Source organism: Indicator indicator, chromosome 19, assembly GCF_027791375.1.
Source record: "Indicator indicator isolate 239-I01 chromosome 19, UM_Iind_1.1, whole genome shotgun sequence".
In the NCBI taxonomy this organism is placed as follows: Eukaryota; Metazoa; Chordata; class Aves; order Piciformes; family Indicatoridae; genus Indicator; species Indicator indicator.
The window spans coordinates 910192-926882 of NC_072028.1; the positions used below are offsets into that span (position 1 = coordinate 910192).

The 16691-nt window shown below is 42.1% G+C and overlaps 1 protein-coding gene across 1 annotated transcript in view; it reads right to left on the reverse strand.

The window, feature by feature from the left end:
- LOC128973353 (transcription initiation factor TFIID subunit 4-like) overlaps positions 1–16691 on the reverse strand; it is a 128271-nt gene that overhangs the window by 56804 nt on the left and 54776 nt on the right. The window contains exons 11-13 of the mRNA XM_054389646.1: positions 16121–16251; positions 14344–14469; positions 7373–7429 (exon numbers count right to left, since the gene is read on the reverse strand). Coding sequence (XP_054245621.1) covers positions 7373–7429; positions 14344–14469; positions 16121–16251 — 314 coding nt within the window. The remainder of the gene's footprint in view (positions 1–7372; positions 7430–14343; positions 14470–16120; positions 16252–16691) is intronic.

Below are 16691 nucleotides of genomic sequence, written 5' to 3' on the forward strand. Positions count from 1 at the left end.
TTTAACTCTGCTCCATGAACCCTTTCATCTCCCACCACCAGGCCAGCAGCAGCCCCCCAATCCTCTGACACGCAGAAGGTGCATTTCAAAGGGGGCTCTGCCGTTGTGAGAGGACACAAGGAGCAAACACCCGGGGCGAGGCGCGGGGACCGGGGGCAGATCTTTGTCTGCGGGTCTGGCACAAAGGAGCGGCCGGAGCTCTGTCAGCGGGAGGTGTGCAGCTGATCGCCGGCGGCCAGCTGCCCGCTGCCGGTGCAACGTGCAGCGCCCAGACTGCGTGGGCAGAGGAACAGAAGATTTAGTAGGTGCGCCCCGCTGCCCGCGGGCTGTGTCATGTGAGGCGGAGCGCCCGCAGGAGCTGGGGGCAGATGAAAGCTGGCAGCTGTGCGCTGCCCGAGGCGCTCCCAGGCTGCCGAGCGGGGCTGGCAAACATGTTAGCTCAGCGCCGCAATCAGCGAGCTCCCGGCAGCTGCGCCAGCCACGGCGTGCGGGCAGCGCGGGGGGAAAGCTTGCCCCTCAGGCTGAAGCCTAAGTACACCTTGACCTCTCCTTGCAAGCTGCTCTATGGCCGAGCAGGCTGCGCTGCTGCACCCGAACGGCCAAGCAAGCGCCGAGTGGGCAGCCTTCTGTATTCCCCAGCAGAGGGCACGGCTGGCGGCTGCTGCCCTCTGCTCACCCAACCCGCCATGGGGGCTGCAGGCTGAGCTGCTGCTGGGCCGGAGCAGGGGGAAGGAAAGCTGCTGCAGTGCTCAGATAACACAGCCAGGGATTGTGACACAGTCACGGCGGCTTGCTTCAGGTGAAAATAGCCTGCTTTTGCTTTTTTTATTATTTCTGTTTTTTTTCTCTTTTCCTTCCCCCCCCCCCTTCTTCTTCCTTTTTTTTTCTTCCACTTTTCCTTCCTCCTCTTTTCTTTCCCTCTTTTTCCCCCTTCTGTCCTTTTTTACTATTTTTCCTTCTTTTCACTTCCTATTTTTCCTTCATCTTTTTTTTCTTCCTTTCTTTTTTAGTTGCTCTTTTCTTTCCTTTCTTCCCTCTCCCCCCCCCCCCCCTTTCCTTCAAGAAGGGGCCAGGCTCTTTTCAGTAGTGTCCTGTAATAGGACAAGTGGCAATGCACACAAACTGGAACCCAGGAAGTTCCACCCAGCATGAGAAAAAAAAAAAAAACCAACACTTTACTGTGAATGTGCTGGAGCCCTAAAGCAGGCTGCCCAGAGAGGTTATGAAGCCGCCTCCTCTGGAGACTTTCGAGACCCAGCTGGATGCGTTCCTGTGTGACCTGCTCTAGGTGACCCTGCTCCTGTAGGGAGGTTGGACTGGATGATCTCCAGAGGTCTTTTCCAACTTCCAATGGTAGTTCTGTGATACCAATGATCCTTCTCACACAATGCATTCAAATTTGTATGCAACACCCATAAGGGAGGGAACAAAGTTCTAAGATTTTGGTTTCTAGACAGCAAGGCTGAAGGAACATAAAATGAGTGGTTTGCTTTATTTTATATTATGAAGATGCACCAAGTGCAAGAACTGTGTCTTGAGAAAGGTGGTGTGTTCAGCTTCTGTATCAGCAAAACAGCATCTGCTCCCAGAATGCTAACCCAGGGATTCATGTTCAATGAACAGGAGCTAGGCAGTGTCTGCACACTAAAACTGTGCATCACTTTCCAACTGCATCAACATGATTCTGCAGAAGGAAAAGGTGTTTTTGGGCAGGATTGGATTTCATTTAGATTTCTGCTAGACTAATGAGGTAATCCTGGATCAAGCTTGGGTTAGACAAAAAAAAAAAAAAAATCTACCCCCTGACTCAACTCTAATTAATATACATTTTACCTAAGCAGGATGGAAACAGTTTGCCTCAGCTGGAAAATATTATGGCCATTCCTTTAATCTCCTGGCATTTTTCTGTCAATTACCCAGTTTTCTGCCAGGGTAACACCACACTGCAGCTTCAGCCCAACAAAATGACATCACTTCTGCCCAAAGCACAGGAAAACAGGTTGGAAGTATCACAGTCTTCCATTTTACAGAGAAATGTCCAAAAAGCTCTGCAAGACCATGATTACATGGCAGGCTGACACCTTACCCTTCTTGCCAAAAGGCACTGTCTTTACATTTGAAATAAGAGAAAATTTGGAAGATCTACACACTGAGGTTCAGATGCAATAAATTCATTGTTGGTTATAGATCTTTCCTTTCTTCCACAGCAGCGTTTGCATGTGCAGATATAATACCATTCCTCTCCTGGCCTTCCCAGGAGCTCACAATCCACTCCAGTGACCAGAATTTTTACCTGTTGCCATGATGTCTCTGTATATCTAAAGTAGCATCTACTCAAAAGGGGAAAAATCAAACAGTTAACCGAACACAAGATTTCCATGCAAGTATTACGAGTGGAAGCAGACAGGAGAGCTTCTCTCTGAGCTGCAAGTTTAGCATTCGAAATCACTGCACAGCTTTAGGAAGACAGTGCTGCATGGGCTTAGCAGTACCAGAAGAGTCTTTCTGAAGCATTTTTCTGGGTTCAAACAACAGCCCAGGGGTAAAGGGTGAGTGTAAATAAAGTGATTCTCATCTAACTTCGAGACGCATTGACAGAAATGCTGCTTCACAGCCCTAGCATTGGTAACCTGATGCTGACAACCACTTACAAAACAACTCAGTTCTGAGAGATCATTACTGCCTAAACATTGCACTGCAGCTATCATATTCCTAGCTCTTCCTTCTTTCCACCTGCTGACCCTCAGATGGGTTAGAAAGCTAACTGGAAATTTAATTTAAACTTACTTCTGTCCATTTCTCAGTGGAATGGTTTATAAGAAGCCTTTCTAAGAGAAGGTTGTTGCTTTGGAATCAATACTTTTATGTCAGGTATTATAAAATAGAAACCTTCTCACACTTCTCATCAGGACGGATGTTACAGTATCAGGACAATCCTTCAGGACTTTGAGTGTGCTAAAAAGGTGACCAAATGAACTTAGCAAGCAAACCAAAATCCTTTCCATTTGCATTTCATTGTCATTAATGCCTTATGAAAACAACAGTTTACTGCAGTTCCCCTATTTAAACATTGTAAAAGACACCACTCCTCCTAAGTTGATAAATATATATTAATGTGGCATCAACAACTTATTTAGAAGAAAATCTTCATAATCTAATTGTTAAATAAATAGTGCTAGAGTTTCAGTAATTCTGAGACAACACACCTTTTTCTGTGGCATTTAAAATGTCTAAGGCATCAGCTGAAGCCACATAAGATACACATCACATGGTGTCCATATTTCATTAACAGCTTTAAGGAGAAGAGGCGTTCATAGAATGGGTTGAGTAGGAAGGGACCTTAAAGCTCATCCAGTTCCAAGCCCCTGCTGTGGGCAGGGACACTCCCACCAGCCCAGGTTGGTCAAGGCCTCATCCAGCCTGGCCTTGAATACCTCTAGGGAGAGGGCATCCACAGCCTCCCTGGGCAACCTGTTCCCATATCTCCCCACCCTCACTGTCAAGAATTTCTTCCTAATCTCCAGTCTCAATCTGCCCTCCCCAAGCTTCAATCCTACAGCTCCTTATCAAATCCTGTGGCTTCTCAGACAACTCCACCTGCCAGGAGTCACTTTGTTGCACCCAACTCAGAAATGCTACAGAAGAAATTGCAGATGTGGGGCATGACAGTCCCCAAGCAGAGTGGCTACCACAGTGCTGCAGTGGATACAACTCCTCCTGGGAGCATGGGGAAAAAAACCTGCCCCTGCTCTGCTGATGCAAGCACTGGGTACTCCCAAAGCTCCTGGCCAGTGCCACAGTCACAACAGCAACCTCCTGAAACACATATCACTGTTACAGGCCTTGAGCCAGCCCTGGCAGCACGGGCTGTCTGCGCTGACAAAGGTAAGCCAAAGGCTGACTTCTGTCTTCCCTGAACTTGGGAAGGCTTCTGAGCATCAACAGGTCAGAGATTTCACTGGTGTGGTTAACAAGGACATCTGAGAATAGACTCAGCTGAGTGTTATCTAAACTGATCTAGGTCCTGGACACACGCCCAGACATTTATGGTGTCTGGGTTCAGTTTGCATTATTATGCAGTATTCTTGGTTGGTGATGACACAGATTTTAACCAAGTTAATCCTTTAGGATCAAACTCAGGTTCTTGACTTTTAAATTAAAACAGGTTTTTAGCCAACTGACACTGAATATATGGAAAAATATCCAGGACAGAAAGGATGTCTAGGGTCTTACTTTCCCTGCCTCTCCTTGAAATCATTCCCTGACTGAACTAACACAGTGCTGGCCTGTGTGTGAATGACACCTGACTGGTATGGCTCTGCAACAGGACCATCTGCAGATGGACCTGCTCTCTGCCTTGCTAAGTATGTGAACTTGATTTAGCTTTGGTTTAAACAACCTGCAGAGTGGTTTGAAGTCTGGCTGATCAATGGAGTTACAGAACAGAACATAAAATAATCTTCAGCTTCCCACATTCAAGCCTGAATGTGTCCTTAGGACACATTTCCTTGAAGACACCAAGGAGCAAGAGGAGGACTTCTGAATGGTGTGGAGTTCTTCTGATGTTTTGAAAAGTTGTTTGTCAAATATTTCAGAGACTTTCTTGAAGCCTTCCTTTTGCTTTCTCCGACTTTTATCTTCACTAAGAATCTTGGGCTTTATCCCTTAACAGACTTCATATGTTGGTTATGTTTGGTTTAGATATTCACCCATTTCTGGGTGGCAGGGAAGCAGAGTGCAGCACTGATCATACTGGTTTGAAGAGGATGGATCCAGACTGGAATTGAACACAGAGTCCACTCCAGAGCACGGTGCTGGCCTCCTGATCAGCAGAAGGAATGCAGCAGTGTAACTGCTCAAAGGCAGGCACACTGCAAAGTCTGGAACTATCTCCATTTCCAGAATGGACTAATGAAATGATCAGCTGCTTTGTGAGAGGAAAACCCAACCCACATCACTGAACAAGGAACACAAGCTGAAAATTTTGCAGGTTCCTTGGATGGTCTCTCCATGCTTTTTATAACACTAATAGCCACTTCACTACTGACCAGAAGAGTATCTGAGCAACAGAGGTCTTCAGACAACATGCAAGAGACAGAAATCATGGAAAAACAGCTTCAAACGCAGCTTTTTATCACAGCTGACAGTATTACAGTCATGAGCTCATACACGACCTGGCAGAACCCAGATTTCTCTCTCAGTTATGGGTCAGGTACACACTTAAGAGCAGCCCAGCTGACAGTCAGGTTTGGACATTTTTTACATTTTTGCAAGGCTTGATTCAAACCTTTTATTATCAAGTAACAACTCCATGCTCAAGACACTATCTAATAATCAGCCTTTTACACTACAGAATTGGTTATTTTGTCCAGTGCCAATTCAGTCTGAGACATTAGCACTTATCCAGTATCCAAGGCAGAAAAAAATATGAATAAACGTTAAATCAAAATCTTGGCAGCCCCACTTCCCCTGTCCCCTATGCAAAAGTTAATGCAAAACAACGTGTTTTTATTAAATATGGTTGAATATTGTAGGTGCAAGTCTCTAAACTAGTGGAAGAAAGAGCTTTAGAACCCTAATTACTAAAACCAGAGACAAGTTCAAATTTCTTATGGTTTCAAATATGTAGAACGAAATTCAACTTCAGAGAGAGGCAGGGTGCCAGCACATTATACACCTTCATTAGCAGGCTGGATAAAAAGGCAGGGCTAATGCACCGAGAAGAGGGTGCAGCACTCAACAGAAAGCCTCCCATTCATCCTGCACTCACTCCAGCACCTTCTCATCCTGTCCAGCAACACCACTACTTTACAAGCACACACCAGCTGGACATCAGCATTTTAAATTAGGTGACCACCAAGACATTTGCTACTTCTTTGCTACTAGCACTCTTCCCATTCCTCGGAACGCATTTCCTGCCCTTTCTTTCATTCCCATGTCAGCACAGCTCTCCCTCTAGTGGGAAAGAGACAGCTGCTATGGACAGCCCGAGCTTCCAGGGGAGGGAAGAGCTCCTGCAGACACCCCACAAGCAACAGGCCTAGCTGGAGTGCAAGTCTTCCACCGCAGGCAGAGAGAGAAGCACTCTCACCCTGCCTGCTAGAAAGCATGTTTTCACTAGCCCTCTTGTTTACTTGTGCTTCCTAAACTTTCCAGTGGCCAAAGCAGAATGCAAATCCTGTGGCAGCCAGAGATGCTTTCCTTTCTATCTGGCTTTCACTTCCAGCAGCAGGGCAGTTCTAGTTCTCAGCTCCAAGGCAAGCTTTGCCTGCCACCCATGACTTTCACCAAACTGATTCTTCCTTTGCATACCCTGGCTAGATACTGAACTCAAGCAGTATTAAAATCCCGTGTCTCTTCCTGCCATGTAACCTGAAGATTGCCATTTGAATACTTGTTCGACAAACCCAGCTCTGGAAACACCAAGGCACGGTCTAATGTTTACAAGAACTCATTTAAACAAATCTTACTACACAATGAAAAAAAAAAAAGGCCAAATAAAGCCCAGCCCTCTGCTTGGATGTTTTGGGCTGTTCTGTACAGCTAACGGAGCTGCAGAGCCTGTCACAGGCAGCACAACTCCTTACAACAGAATTTGTTCTGTGCAGATTACCTTCTAGTGCACAATTATTACTTTCTGATTAATACATCCAAAGCAGTTGGCTAAAAAAACCCAACCCACCACAGCATCAGTTTACTGCAAATGGTGCTGCTGAATTCTTAAACCAGGAATGACTTTCTGCTGATAGATGTTTTAGTCTAATTGATTTAAGTTACAACCCCATCCTAAGCCACCAGATGCCTTCAGCAAAGGACAGCTACACTCATTTACAGCAAATTAAGGTAGTGAGTGGCTCCCAAATTGTTACTGTTGGAATAACATATCCAAAGTTCATCTGAAAATTATTGGACAGTTTTTTTAGGCTACTGTCACTTCCCATCCTGAGTAAACAGTCTGCTGAACCACATTGGGGAAGAAAGGCCTGGCAATGGCACTGCTTTGAAGACTGTCACCAGAACAAAACTGTTAAGCAGCACGTTTCTAAGAGAGTGACATTTTACAGAGAGACAAAGGCATAGATTTTGCACCAAAATCCAGTGCTGCTGTCATCAACAACCCAACAAAAGCTACAGCTACCTAAAATGGAAATGAAAATGTAATGTATGGAAATATTCTCTTATAAAACCTCCTTAGGCTTCACATGTATTAATGTATTAGTTTGCAAACATAAAGATCAAAGGCAAAGCAACAAATACATCCTAAAAAGTTTTTAGTCAGATTTTTATTAACGATATACAAGTAGCAAGGCATAAAAAATTAATATGTTCAAGCCTTGAAATGTCAAGTGTAATGATCTCTAGCTCTGCTTACCTCCTTTGCTTTTTGTTTCAGTCTGGCTTGCTCTGGGTCTTCTTGCCTTGAGCGACTCTAGATGTTTAAAAAAAGGGGGAAAAACAGTTAAGAGATGGCTTAAGAACCCCTCATCTGTTGCAATAACTTATAACACAACAAAGAAAGGGGCACAGAGTACAAGGTGCCAAAGATGGGCTGCTTAAATTCATAGCAGTGCAATTTCAAACCCACAGGTCTCACCCAAAAGACACTTAAATATTCAGCTGTAAATAAGATTTACCCTAGATCTAAATGATAAACCTCCACCAACCATGGTTTGGTCAATGCTGAAGTTTCTACACAGGTTTAGATTTCAGTTATTTAATAGCAGCAAAAATGAGCATGAGGAAGTGCCATCCTTTCCCTTATCTCAACTTTGCCATTTAAACTCCTGCCAGTCACTGATTTTTAAGACCATCTGCAACCAAGACTTTGTTCAGCTGTCGGTAGCAAATGTGGAGAAAACAGTTGTAGAGTTGCTCTCCCAACAGTAAATCTTCCTAATGAAGATGTTGCCATCCAGAGTGCTCACTTGGAGCACAGCACAGAAATACACACAATTTAAACTCATTCATGCACTACTAATAATATTAATGTTGTGATTTTTGAAAGTGCAGAACTATTGCCAAATGGCAGCTTTTGGCTTTCCCTTCAAAACCAGGAACAAAAGCTCTAAAAGTCCATTGAGAAAAACTGTTTAATTGCACTAATAACCCATAACAGTACATTTCTGCAGCTACAGACTGGTTTACAGCCATATGTTAAAACTATTAAATTCTTATTTATGCTCACTAAGCATGTTCCAAGGGATGGAACTCAGAACTTGAGGGGTAGCTAATACAGGCATTACACTTCTAAGATGCAGGATTGGTCAGCATTCAGAAAAGCGCAAATAAAACCTTGTGAGAAGCTGCAATGAAACTTGAGATATCCATGGAAATCTGTTGTTCCTGATACCTGAATCATTGTTTTATTTTGGTGTTTCTTTGAGACTTCAAGTGACATCATTTACACAAGTCCTAAAGGAAGAAGAACATCTATGCCCTCTCCTAGCTGTGTTTCTCTGCTGAACAGACCTGAAACTTGAAAGAATGAGCTCGCAAACTTACACGTGCTCAGAATTTTTTCCCCCCATTGTTTGGCTTTTTTATCACATAGTCTGTTCAGAAGTTAAAACTCCATGAAGAAAAGCAAAGTGAGAGAGGTTTTAAGGGTAAGGGGCCATGCAGGGCTTCTGATACACCCAGACAGAGCCTTGACTGGAATTTGGTAGACAGGGCACCAGCACACTGAATCCCCCATCCCTTTTTCCTAGGTTTGTTTTGGGTTTTTTAAACTGGGGTTGTTTTTTTCAGCTAACACAGCACACACATAAAAACCAGTGCTGACCAAGCATGGCCCAATTAAACAACAATGAGACTTTTAGAAGGTGTGATAGGACAAGAAGGAACAGATTGAATCTTAGGGAGGGCAGATTTACACTGGAGATTAGGAAGAAATTCTTGACAGTGAGGGTGGTGAGACTCTGGAACAGGTTGCCCAGGGACGTTGTGGATGCCCCCTCCTTGGAGGTGTTCCAGGCCAGGGTGGATGAGGCCTTGAGCAGCCTGGGCTGGTGGGAGGTGTCCCTGCCCATGGCAGGGGGTTGGAACTGGACAATCTTTAAGGTCCCTTCCAACCCAACCCATTCTATGAACCTACCAATTGATGTACCTGACTCTTCCTCCTTCCACTACGCACATTAGCTACATCTTCCACCACCACCTGCTAGTGGTGTTGTGCCTGCTGCAGTTTGACAGCATAGTGTCTGGAGTAAAGTAATGAGAAATTAAAATCTCTACATAGCTAAAGACCAAATTATACTCTCACACTGCAGTTGTACCAACCCAGAAAAACTCTAACTTAACCTAGGCTGAGGTTCCTTCTAACTGCTGTGGCCAGACAAGAAGGTAGATACCCTGGGCCAGTGAACGTGCCAAGAACAAAAAGGCATTTAAGGAAGTGTGTGGATCTGCAGAGAGCTGGGACTGTATTCAGCAGAGCAATTGCTAAGAACTTGATATCTGCAGCTATTAGGCTAAAATAGAAACAAAAGCCCAGACCCCATTCAGTGAGTTACTCCCCTAGGAGATGGACTTAGGTAACCATTTATGAACCCATCTGAATTAGGTCCTTGCTCTGTGACTGTGTGCTAACAGTTCAATTATTGTGTGCCTCAGTTTCTCCGGTATGAGGATGGGAAATTGTATTTAGCCCTCTCTTGGGTTTTGATGATAAATTTATAAAGGTACAATGAACTCCTTTTGTATTCTGAGCCTTGCAGTGAAAGCAGCACAGAAATACAAAGTGTTGGTATCCCACTGTATGAAGCTGAACCGTTCGCCAAATGCAAAGCACAAGTTGAAAGCACTTCAGCTTAAGGAGAATGCAAAGTGTCCTAGGAGAATCAGGCTGAGACTTCTAACAGTGGAACCAAGTTTCCACAAGAAAGTGATAGACTCCTGGAAAACAGTCCAGCTCTGTGCTGTGTTTGGAGACGCTGTAATGAAAATTAAAGCAGTAGAGGCAAAGTAACTTTGCAATTTCCTGGACTCCCCAGGTGAACCAAAACTCTGCAAGTGCTACAAATTAAAAAAAAAAAAAAACCACAGCTGGGGGTTGGACTTCTTTTTTTTCTTTTTTTTTTAAGAAACTGCCCAACTAAAAGTAGATCTGGAGGTCAAGATAACCTGAAAAGCAGACCCCAAAAGCAGGCAATAAAACCAGATGATCTACCTGTGTACATCTCCAACTCATTCACAATAAATAAAAATGACTGCAGAAGTGCACACAGGTACATAGCTTCTGCCTGATAGCAAAGATCAGCATTTTTTCAGTGTGGCCTTTGCAAAGATCTCAGTCTAGGTCTTCTTTCAGACAAGGAGAATTTACATTTTACACTGGATGTGTCACTACTGCTACAAGTAACACTAAAAAATAATAAGGAATTTTAAACTCTCATTTTCTGTTGCTTTTTGTATTCAGATAAATTTTAACTGTTTGTTTCGGGTTTTTTTAAAAACAGATTAAGAGTAATTCTCCTTCTTGCTGCCTACCATCTCAGCTTAAAACTCAGCAAGCTTCAGAAATAAACCCAGCAGCACGTGGGGGTTAAAATGTGATAAAGCACAAACACTGACTGGTTTGTTAATTCTTCACTTGATGATCTAATGTAAATGATAAAAGGTTCCCTCACTGCCAATGCACTACAGATTAAAGCCAATAGAAGCAAATGAAAATGTCAAGCTGAACAGAGGTGCCTAGATAAGCTTTAAAAATGTCACTGGCTTCTCTTTACACTCCACTCCACAAGTGAGCATCTTTTCCTCCCTCTGAAGTGCTGGAACAATTTTGCTGCTGCTCAGCCTTTGCAGCTGTCTCTATGTCACCATTTTCCCTCACCAATTATTTTCATATTTTACATTTACCCTTCATCAAGCTTCTGGCTAATCATTCCTAGGCTTTTTTAATTCCAGTGTGCATTCTTTCAGTTAAGTCATCTCCTATTTTTTGCTTTGTCTTCCTCTCCCCTTTCCCTTCCCCTCTCCATTCTTCATGTCTAGGTCTGTCAATAAAGCAAGCTGGGTTTACCTAAGATATTTTCATGTTGATGAATAAACATCTTTGGAAGCAGGCAGCTTCCTGTAGTCATTTTAGAGAAACCTAGAGCTGATCCTAACCAGACAACATACTTTTAAATACATTAAATGCTGTCTCCTACTGAGAACTTCTTCAGCAAACCAGGTTTGTAACCATTCTCCCAAACACAAGCTACTTTTATTAGCCCAGACAGTCTGATATTTTAATTGTTCAGAAGGAAAATGCTTTGTGTTAAAAACTTGCTATCTTATTTATCTGAGTGCTGCAGAGCTCACAATGGCTCTATGGAAATAGGAGACTTCCAAAGTATGAAAAGCAGCACATGGTAAATGTGTGCATTCAAAACACATTAAAAAGAGGAGGTTTCATTTACATGTTACCAAACCCTCTAATGTTCCAAACCTCAGGTTTGCTCCTTGCTTGTGTCAAGGAAGAATGCCAAAAAAACAGACATCAAATATATGCTGTAGCACAGTTTGGGGAGGAGGATTTTGTCTGCAATTTGAAAGCAACAGTATTTTAGAAGTAATAAAGCTACCTCTCACTCACAGAATACTGAAATGTATGCAACACTTCTATTTAAAAAGGGAGGGTATTCTCTCTATGCAGCAGAGCAGACTAAGAGCCCTTCCAATAGACTTCATTATTACTCAGGATTTTGCTGTCATTTGTACTGCCAAAGCTGCACTGTTGCTACATTTTGTCCCACCAACAAAGTTTTATGTAAAATTTACACCAGTTTTGAAGTTTTAGTTAAACTTGTGTTAGCAAATCTCCTCCTAAATAAATCTCCTGTATTTAGCAACATCTGATCCTAGTGCAGGCACTTGCAGCTCCTGCTCCCCCTTCCCAGTACATACACTGGGAGCCTTTAATGCTTCAAATCCATCTTTTTTCATTACATAAAAGTGAAGAGTCACAACTGCAGGTGCTGTACTATTGAGAGCCACTGCTGTGCCAACAGTTTCAATTTGAAACCTATTTTTCCCCATTGATGACATTAGAACTTCACCCCACGGCTGTACCAGCTTATAACTTTCACTTTTAATTAAAGAAATTAAATTGGCAACATGAAACACTTTGCTTTCACATTAGCTTTGTTAATAAAAAGTGAAGTTAAAAGCAGCATAGCTGAGGGTAAAACCCTAGTCAGAGGTATGACCACAGTGAGGTGGAATGCAAGAGGACAGGGTCTGGAAAAAAATTTATTTTAAAATCATTCAAATTGAAGTAACAAATTCCTTAAAATTTCAGAAAATTATCTTAACACAATAATTCCCTCTTTGCTCTCCTCTCCTCAGAAGTGAGCTATAAGTTCCTGCTCAGAGAGCCTTCATCTCAGGGAAATCCACTGTGCTCTCAGAAGAGAGGGAAGGGACTAAATTGGTGTGACGGCTGAGCTCACAGAGGCAGCCCCTTCCAGTCATCACAGATGTGTGTGCAAAGAAATCTGCATTGCCAAATTTCAATGATCTCTCTCCAATAAAAAAAACAAGCCCTTCAGCCCACAGTCCTATAAAAATCACTCTCCTCCATCAATATCAATTAACTCTGCAAACAACCCCAACCATCATTTCCCATTTCCTTCAGCAATTACTCTCTTCACAGAACAGATCTTACTCCTGGGATAGCTGCATTTGAGACCCCCCACATTCACAGGTTGCCTTGGGTTGGAAGGGACCCTCAAAGGACATCTTGGCCACCTGACAGGCTCATGTAACTAATACAGAACACTCAGAATAATTAGACTAATAGAATGTATCGGAAATTAATTAATGAGCTAAAAAACAAGCAAGTATTTAGGCTGTTTAAGCAGATGAATCACCATGATAATTTAACATGATCCCCTTGATTACAGATTGCCATACAGGTATCATTCATGGATTTTCTGAAAATGAGACCAACCCCAAACTCTACCTTTTTACTGCAGAAAGCATCACCCTCTGCAAAAACCAAGTCAGAAATAAACAGACCAAGACAAAAAAAACAAACTACAAAATCCTCTTCTCCCTGCTGCCAGGCTTATTTCTGTTATTAGCCCAGAACATCATTCCAGCTGACACACAGCCTGCCTTTTCCAGCTTCTGGAAGTGGCTATGAAAGCAACAAGAACTCATCTTCTACTACACTCAGGGATTTCTATTTGTACTTTTTCCCCTCCCTTTTTGTTGCTGTTGTTGTTTTGGTTTTGTTTTGGGTGGTTGTGTTTTCTTTTTTAGGAAGTCCACACAGCAGCACCATGTCAAATGTAAAGGTAAATTCCTCAAGTGATTTTGGTCTGGCTTTTGACCTTTCTGCAGTCTTAAGACTCTGCTCAGCTCTTCTTGCTCTTTCCTATACCAGTCACCAAAGACAGAAGATTCTAAAGCTCCTGCACACACATGGAAACAACAGCCAGTGGGTTCTTACTGGGAAAACAAACAAGGATGAAGAGCTGACTTTTCCTTTAAAGAGCCTGCACTCTATAGATGTGTTTCTACACAAAAGGGTCCCCTCTTGTGCCATTTTCACTCACCCTAACCCTATTATTCACCTTTTAGGGAGATAACCCCCAAGTGATGACAAGCAAAGCAGCCACAGTCTCTCCTTCAACAGCTTCTCTATTTGACACATTATCTGGATGTTTGAAACAGGAGCTGTTCCAGCTGCAGGAGGTGAGTGGATCTCTAAGTTTTGGGGACCAACATGTCTTTAAACACTTCCATGCTAACAAGATTTCCTAGGAAGTGAATTAGAACAATGCTTTGGGCTGTATAGTATTGTAGATAGTATTGCACACATTGAGCATGCCGAGTAACCTGGGCTGCTTCAAAGTATCCCTGCTCACCACAGAGAAGTTCAACAGGATGATCTTTAAAGGACCTTTCCAACCCAAACCATTGCATGATTGTGGAACATGCTGCAGAGACAGCAGAGGTCCAGGAGATTGTGCTAGCTCCTGCAATAGTCCAGTCCTGTTTTCAATGTTCAGGCTTTTAATTAAAAGGAAACTGTAAATGGCATTGCTGTCTTATTTCAAAGGCAATTGTGAAAATCATTTCACCAACCTGTTTTCAAAATGTTAGACACTGTTTCCTATATTCCAAAGAACTCATCCAATTCAGAGCTGTATCTTGCAAAGACAAGCACTGCAGCCAGGCAGGGCTGCAGTCAGCAGAGATGAGACAGCAATGACTTCAGGAACTAAAGTTGTGACCTCACAACAACTGCATCTTCTTGTGGTAAGACAATAAAAAGCATTTATAAAATGGATTTCACAGAATTAAATAAATGTTGGAAGACTATGAACTGTTAAGTAGTTTAAGAAATACCTTAGCAGCCTTTAGCAAGATTTCCCTTTCCTGTTCATCTTTCCTTTGCTTCTCTAAGCGCTCCAACTGCTCAAAAAACTTCAACTGTGACCGGACGTCTGTAGCTTGTTCATACCACTCATCATCCTGCAAAAGAAGAAGGTTTTACTCAAACAGGCATTGCCATCAGGCCCCACATTTAAAGAAGACTGGGGGTGTTACATATTCAAATGTTTCTGTTGTACTAAACCTATTTTTTTTAAATACTTTTTTTTTCTTTTTAAGCTCAGGGAAATAAAGGCATTCTATGGTTAACAGTGCAGCTAGAATCTCTAAGCAAATTTAAAATAGCTAAATTAAAAAAAAAAAAAAAAAAAAAGAGGATTGATTTATCATCACCAGAGACATCAAAGAGTTAAAAAGCCCCCAAGCCCCAGACTTACTGACCAAAAACCCCTGAGATGCTTAACTTTATTACTACGCAATCCTAACTATAAGATATAAGCCTGGCTGTAAGCTGCCATTCCTGTATTTGTACTCATCCTGAACCAGGACCAGAATGATCAAGATGAAGCAGTTATAAGAGCATTAAAGCTAAATATTCGGTTGGAAATAAGCCTCTAATTATAATTAAACTTGAAGAACTTTATGACAACTAAAGGCATGCAAAGCTTTCCTAGTAGCCAGCAAACAATAAGAATTTATGACACAAGCTGCATGGGTAACATTCAGAATGTCAGAAAAAAAGAAGTTATTCATATTACTTGCATCTCATTTATCTGCTTAATATCTTCCTTTTGCTATGGACTCAAAGCAAACCATTCATCAAGAAAGAGACCGCAGATAATGAAAATACTATGGTTAAAGAGGAGACAACACTCATTTTTTTGTCTCAGAAGCCATTAAGATATTATTTTAAATGCAGCTTTGGCTTAACATAGCTTAAACAAAGTGTTTGCTTCTCAGACACCATCCTAGGGAGAAGGAAGGAAGGATTTGACACTGCTGAAGTGGAAAGAAAAAAGAAGATTCTACTTCTAGTCCAATCTAACAGAATACATCCCTCAGCTTCACAGAAAGCTTTGGGTGGGTAACACATGAGCATAGGAGCCTGGATTTCTAGCACAGTAATGTTGATTGCAGTCACAGATCCCAAACAGAATTCTTCTTGCAAACGCCACATCCAGCAGTGACTCAGAAATATGTGGGCCAAGATACAGTCCAAAGCTGTTTGACCACACTGGCACTCAAGGGAAAAAAAAAGTTAAAAGCCCAAACCAGAGCTCCTCAGTGTAAATATCCACAAAAGCAAAACACAGCTATGATTATTGCCACCTTGATTTCACAGCACCTGAACACCCAGTAGGGTCTTTTATCAAAAACAACATTTCACAGTTATCAATGAAGATGCTTATTTACATTTCAAACTGGTTTGCAAATTATTTATCTTCAAACAGTAGGGAAATGCAATCTGAATTGTTTCAGTTTCCCTCAAGAACATAATCACTAATAACAGAATCATTTGATCTTGAAACGTTCTTTTTAAAGAGCACATTGTTGCTTCATTATAGAGAAGGATTTGCAGCTGAATTCTTTACTTGCTGGTTTAAGACAGATTGGTAGCTTTTGTAAAATATTAGTGTTTCTTGCAGCCAAAGACACAGGAAGTAACCACAGGTTTCCATACACTGAAGCAATTTTGATCCAGTCACTCCCTTTGATTCTGTGTCATCCTGTCCCCTCCTCTGCACACTCACTTTGAATCTGTAGCATACTGTACCTTCCTTTGCACACTTACTTTGTACGATTCCATTCGGTGCTGTGTTATCACTGTTACTTTTTCTATCACTGTTCTTAATCTGTTCTGTGTTGCATGGGAAATAAAAGTAACCACTTCAGCTGGCACATCAGTAATTCCTAGTTTTTTAGCTAAAGCAAAACAGAAAACAAAACAGAATTAGCTTACACCCCACCAAAAACCCAACCTTAAACTCTAAAGAAATGTCATAGCTTCATGTTCCTGAAGAGAAAAACCTGTGACAGTGTCTTTATGGAGCTTTGGTGACACATTCATGACCTCTTTAAAGTTTGAAAGAGAAATCAGAGATTTTTGGGTTTTATTTTTCTTTTTGTTAATCACCTACAAAGTATTTGAGAACTTTACTGATGTATTAAAATAAAGCATAACAAAGTAGGAGATAATTTGAGTTCTCAGTTGTCCTATACAATAAAAGGCAATTTGTGTATTTTCAGAAGGATTAGTACAGATTAATTTCAGTGTCAATGAGATGAGGCTGCAGCCCAAAGCACACTGCTGCCTGCTTTAGTCTATACTGTTGGCATGCTACTGATAGGCAAAACCCTATTAT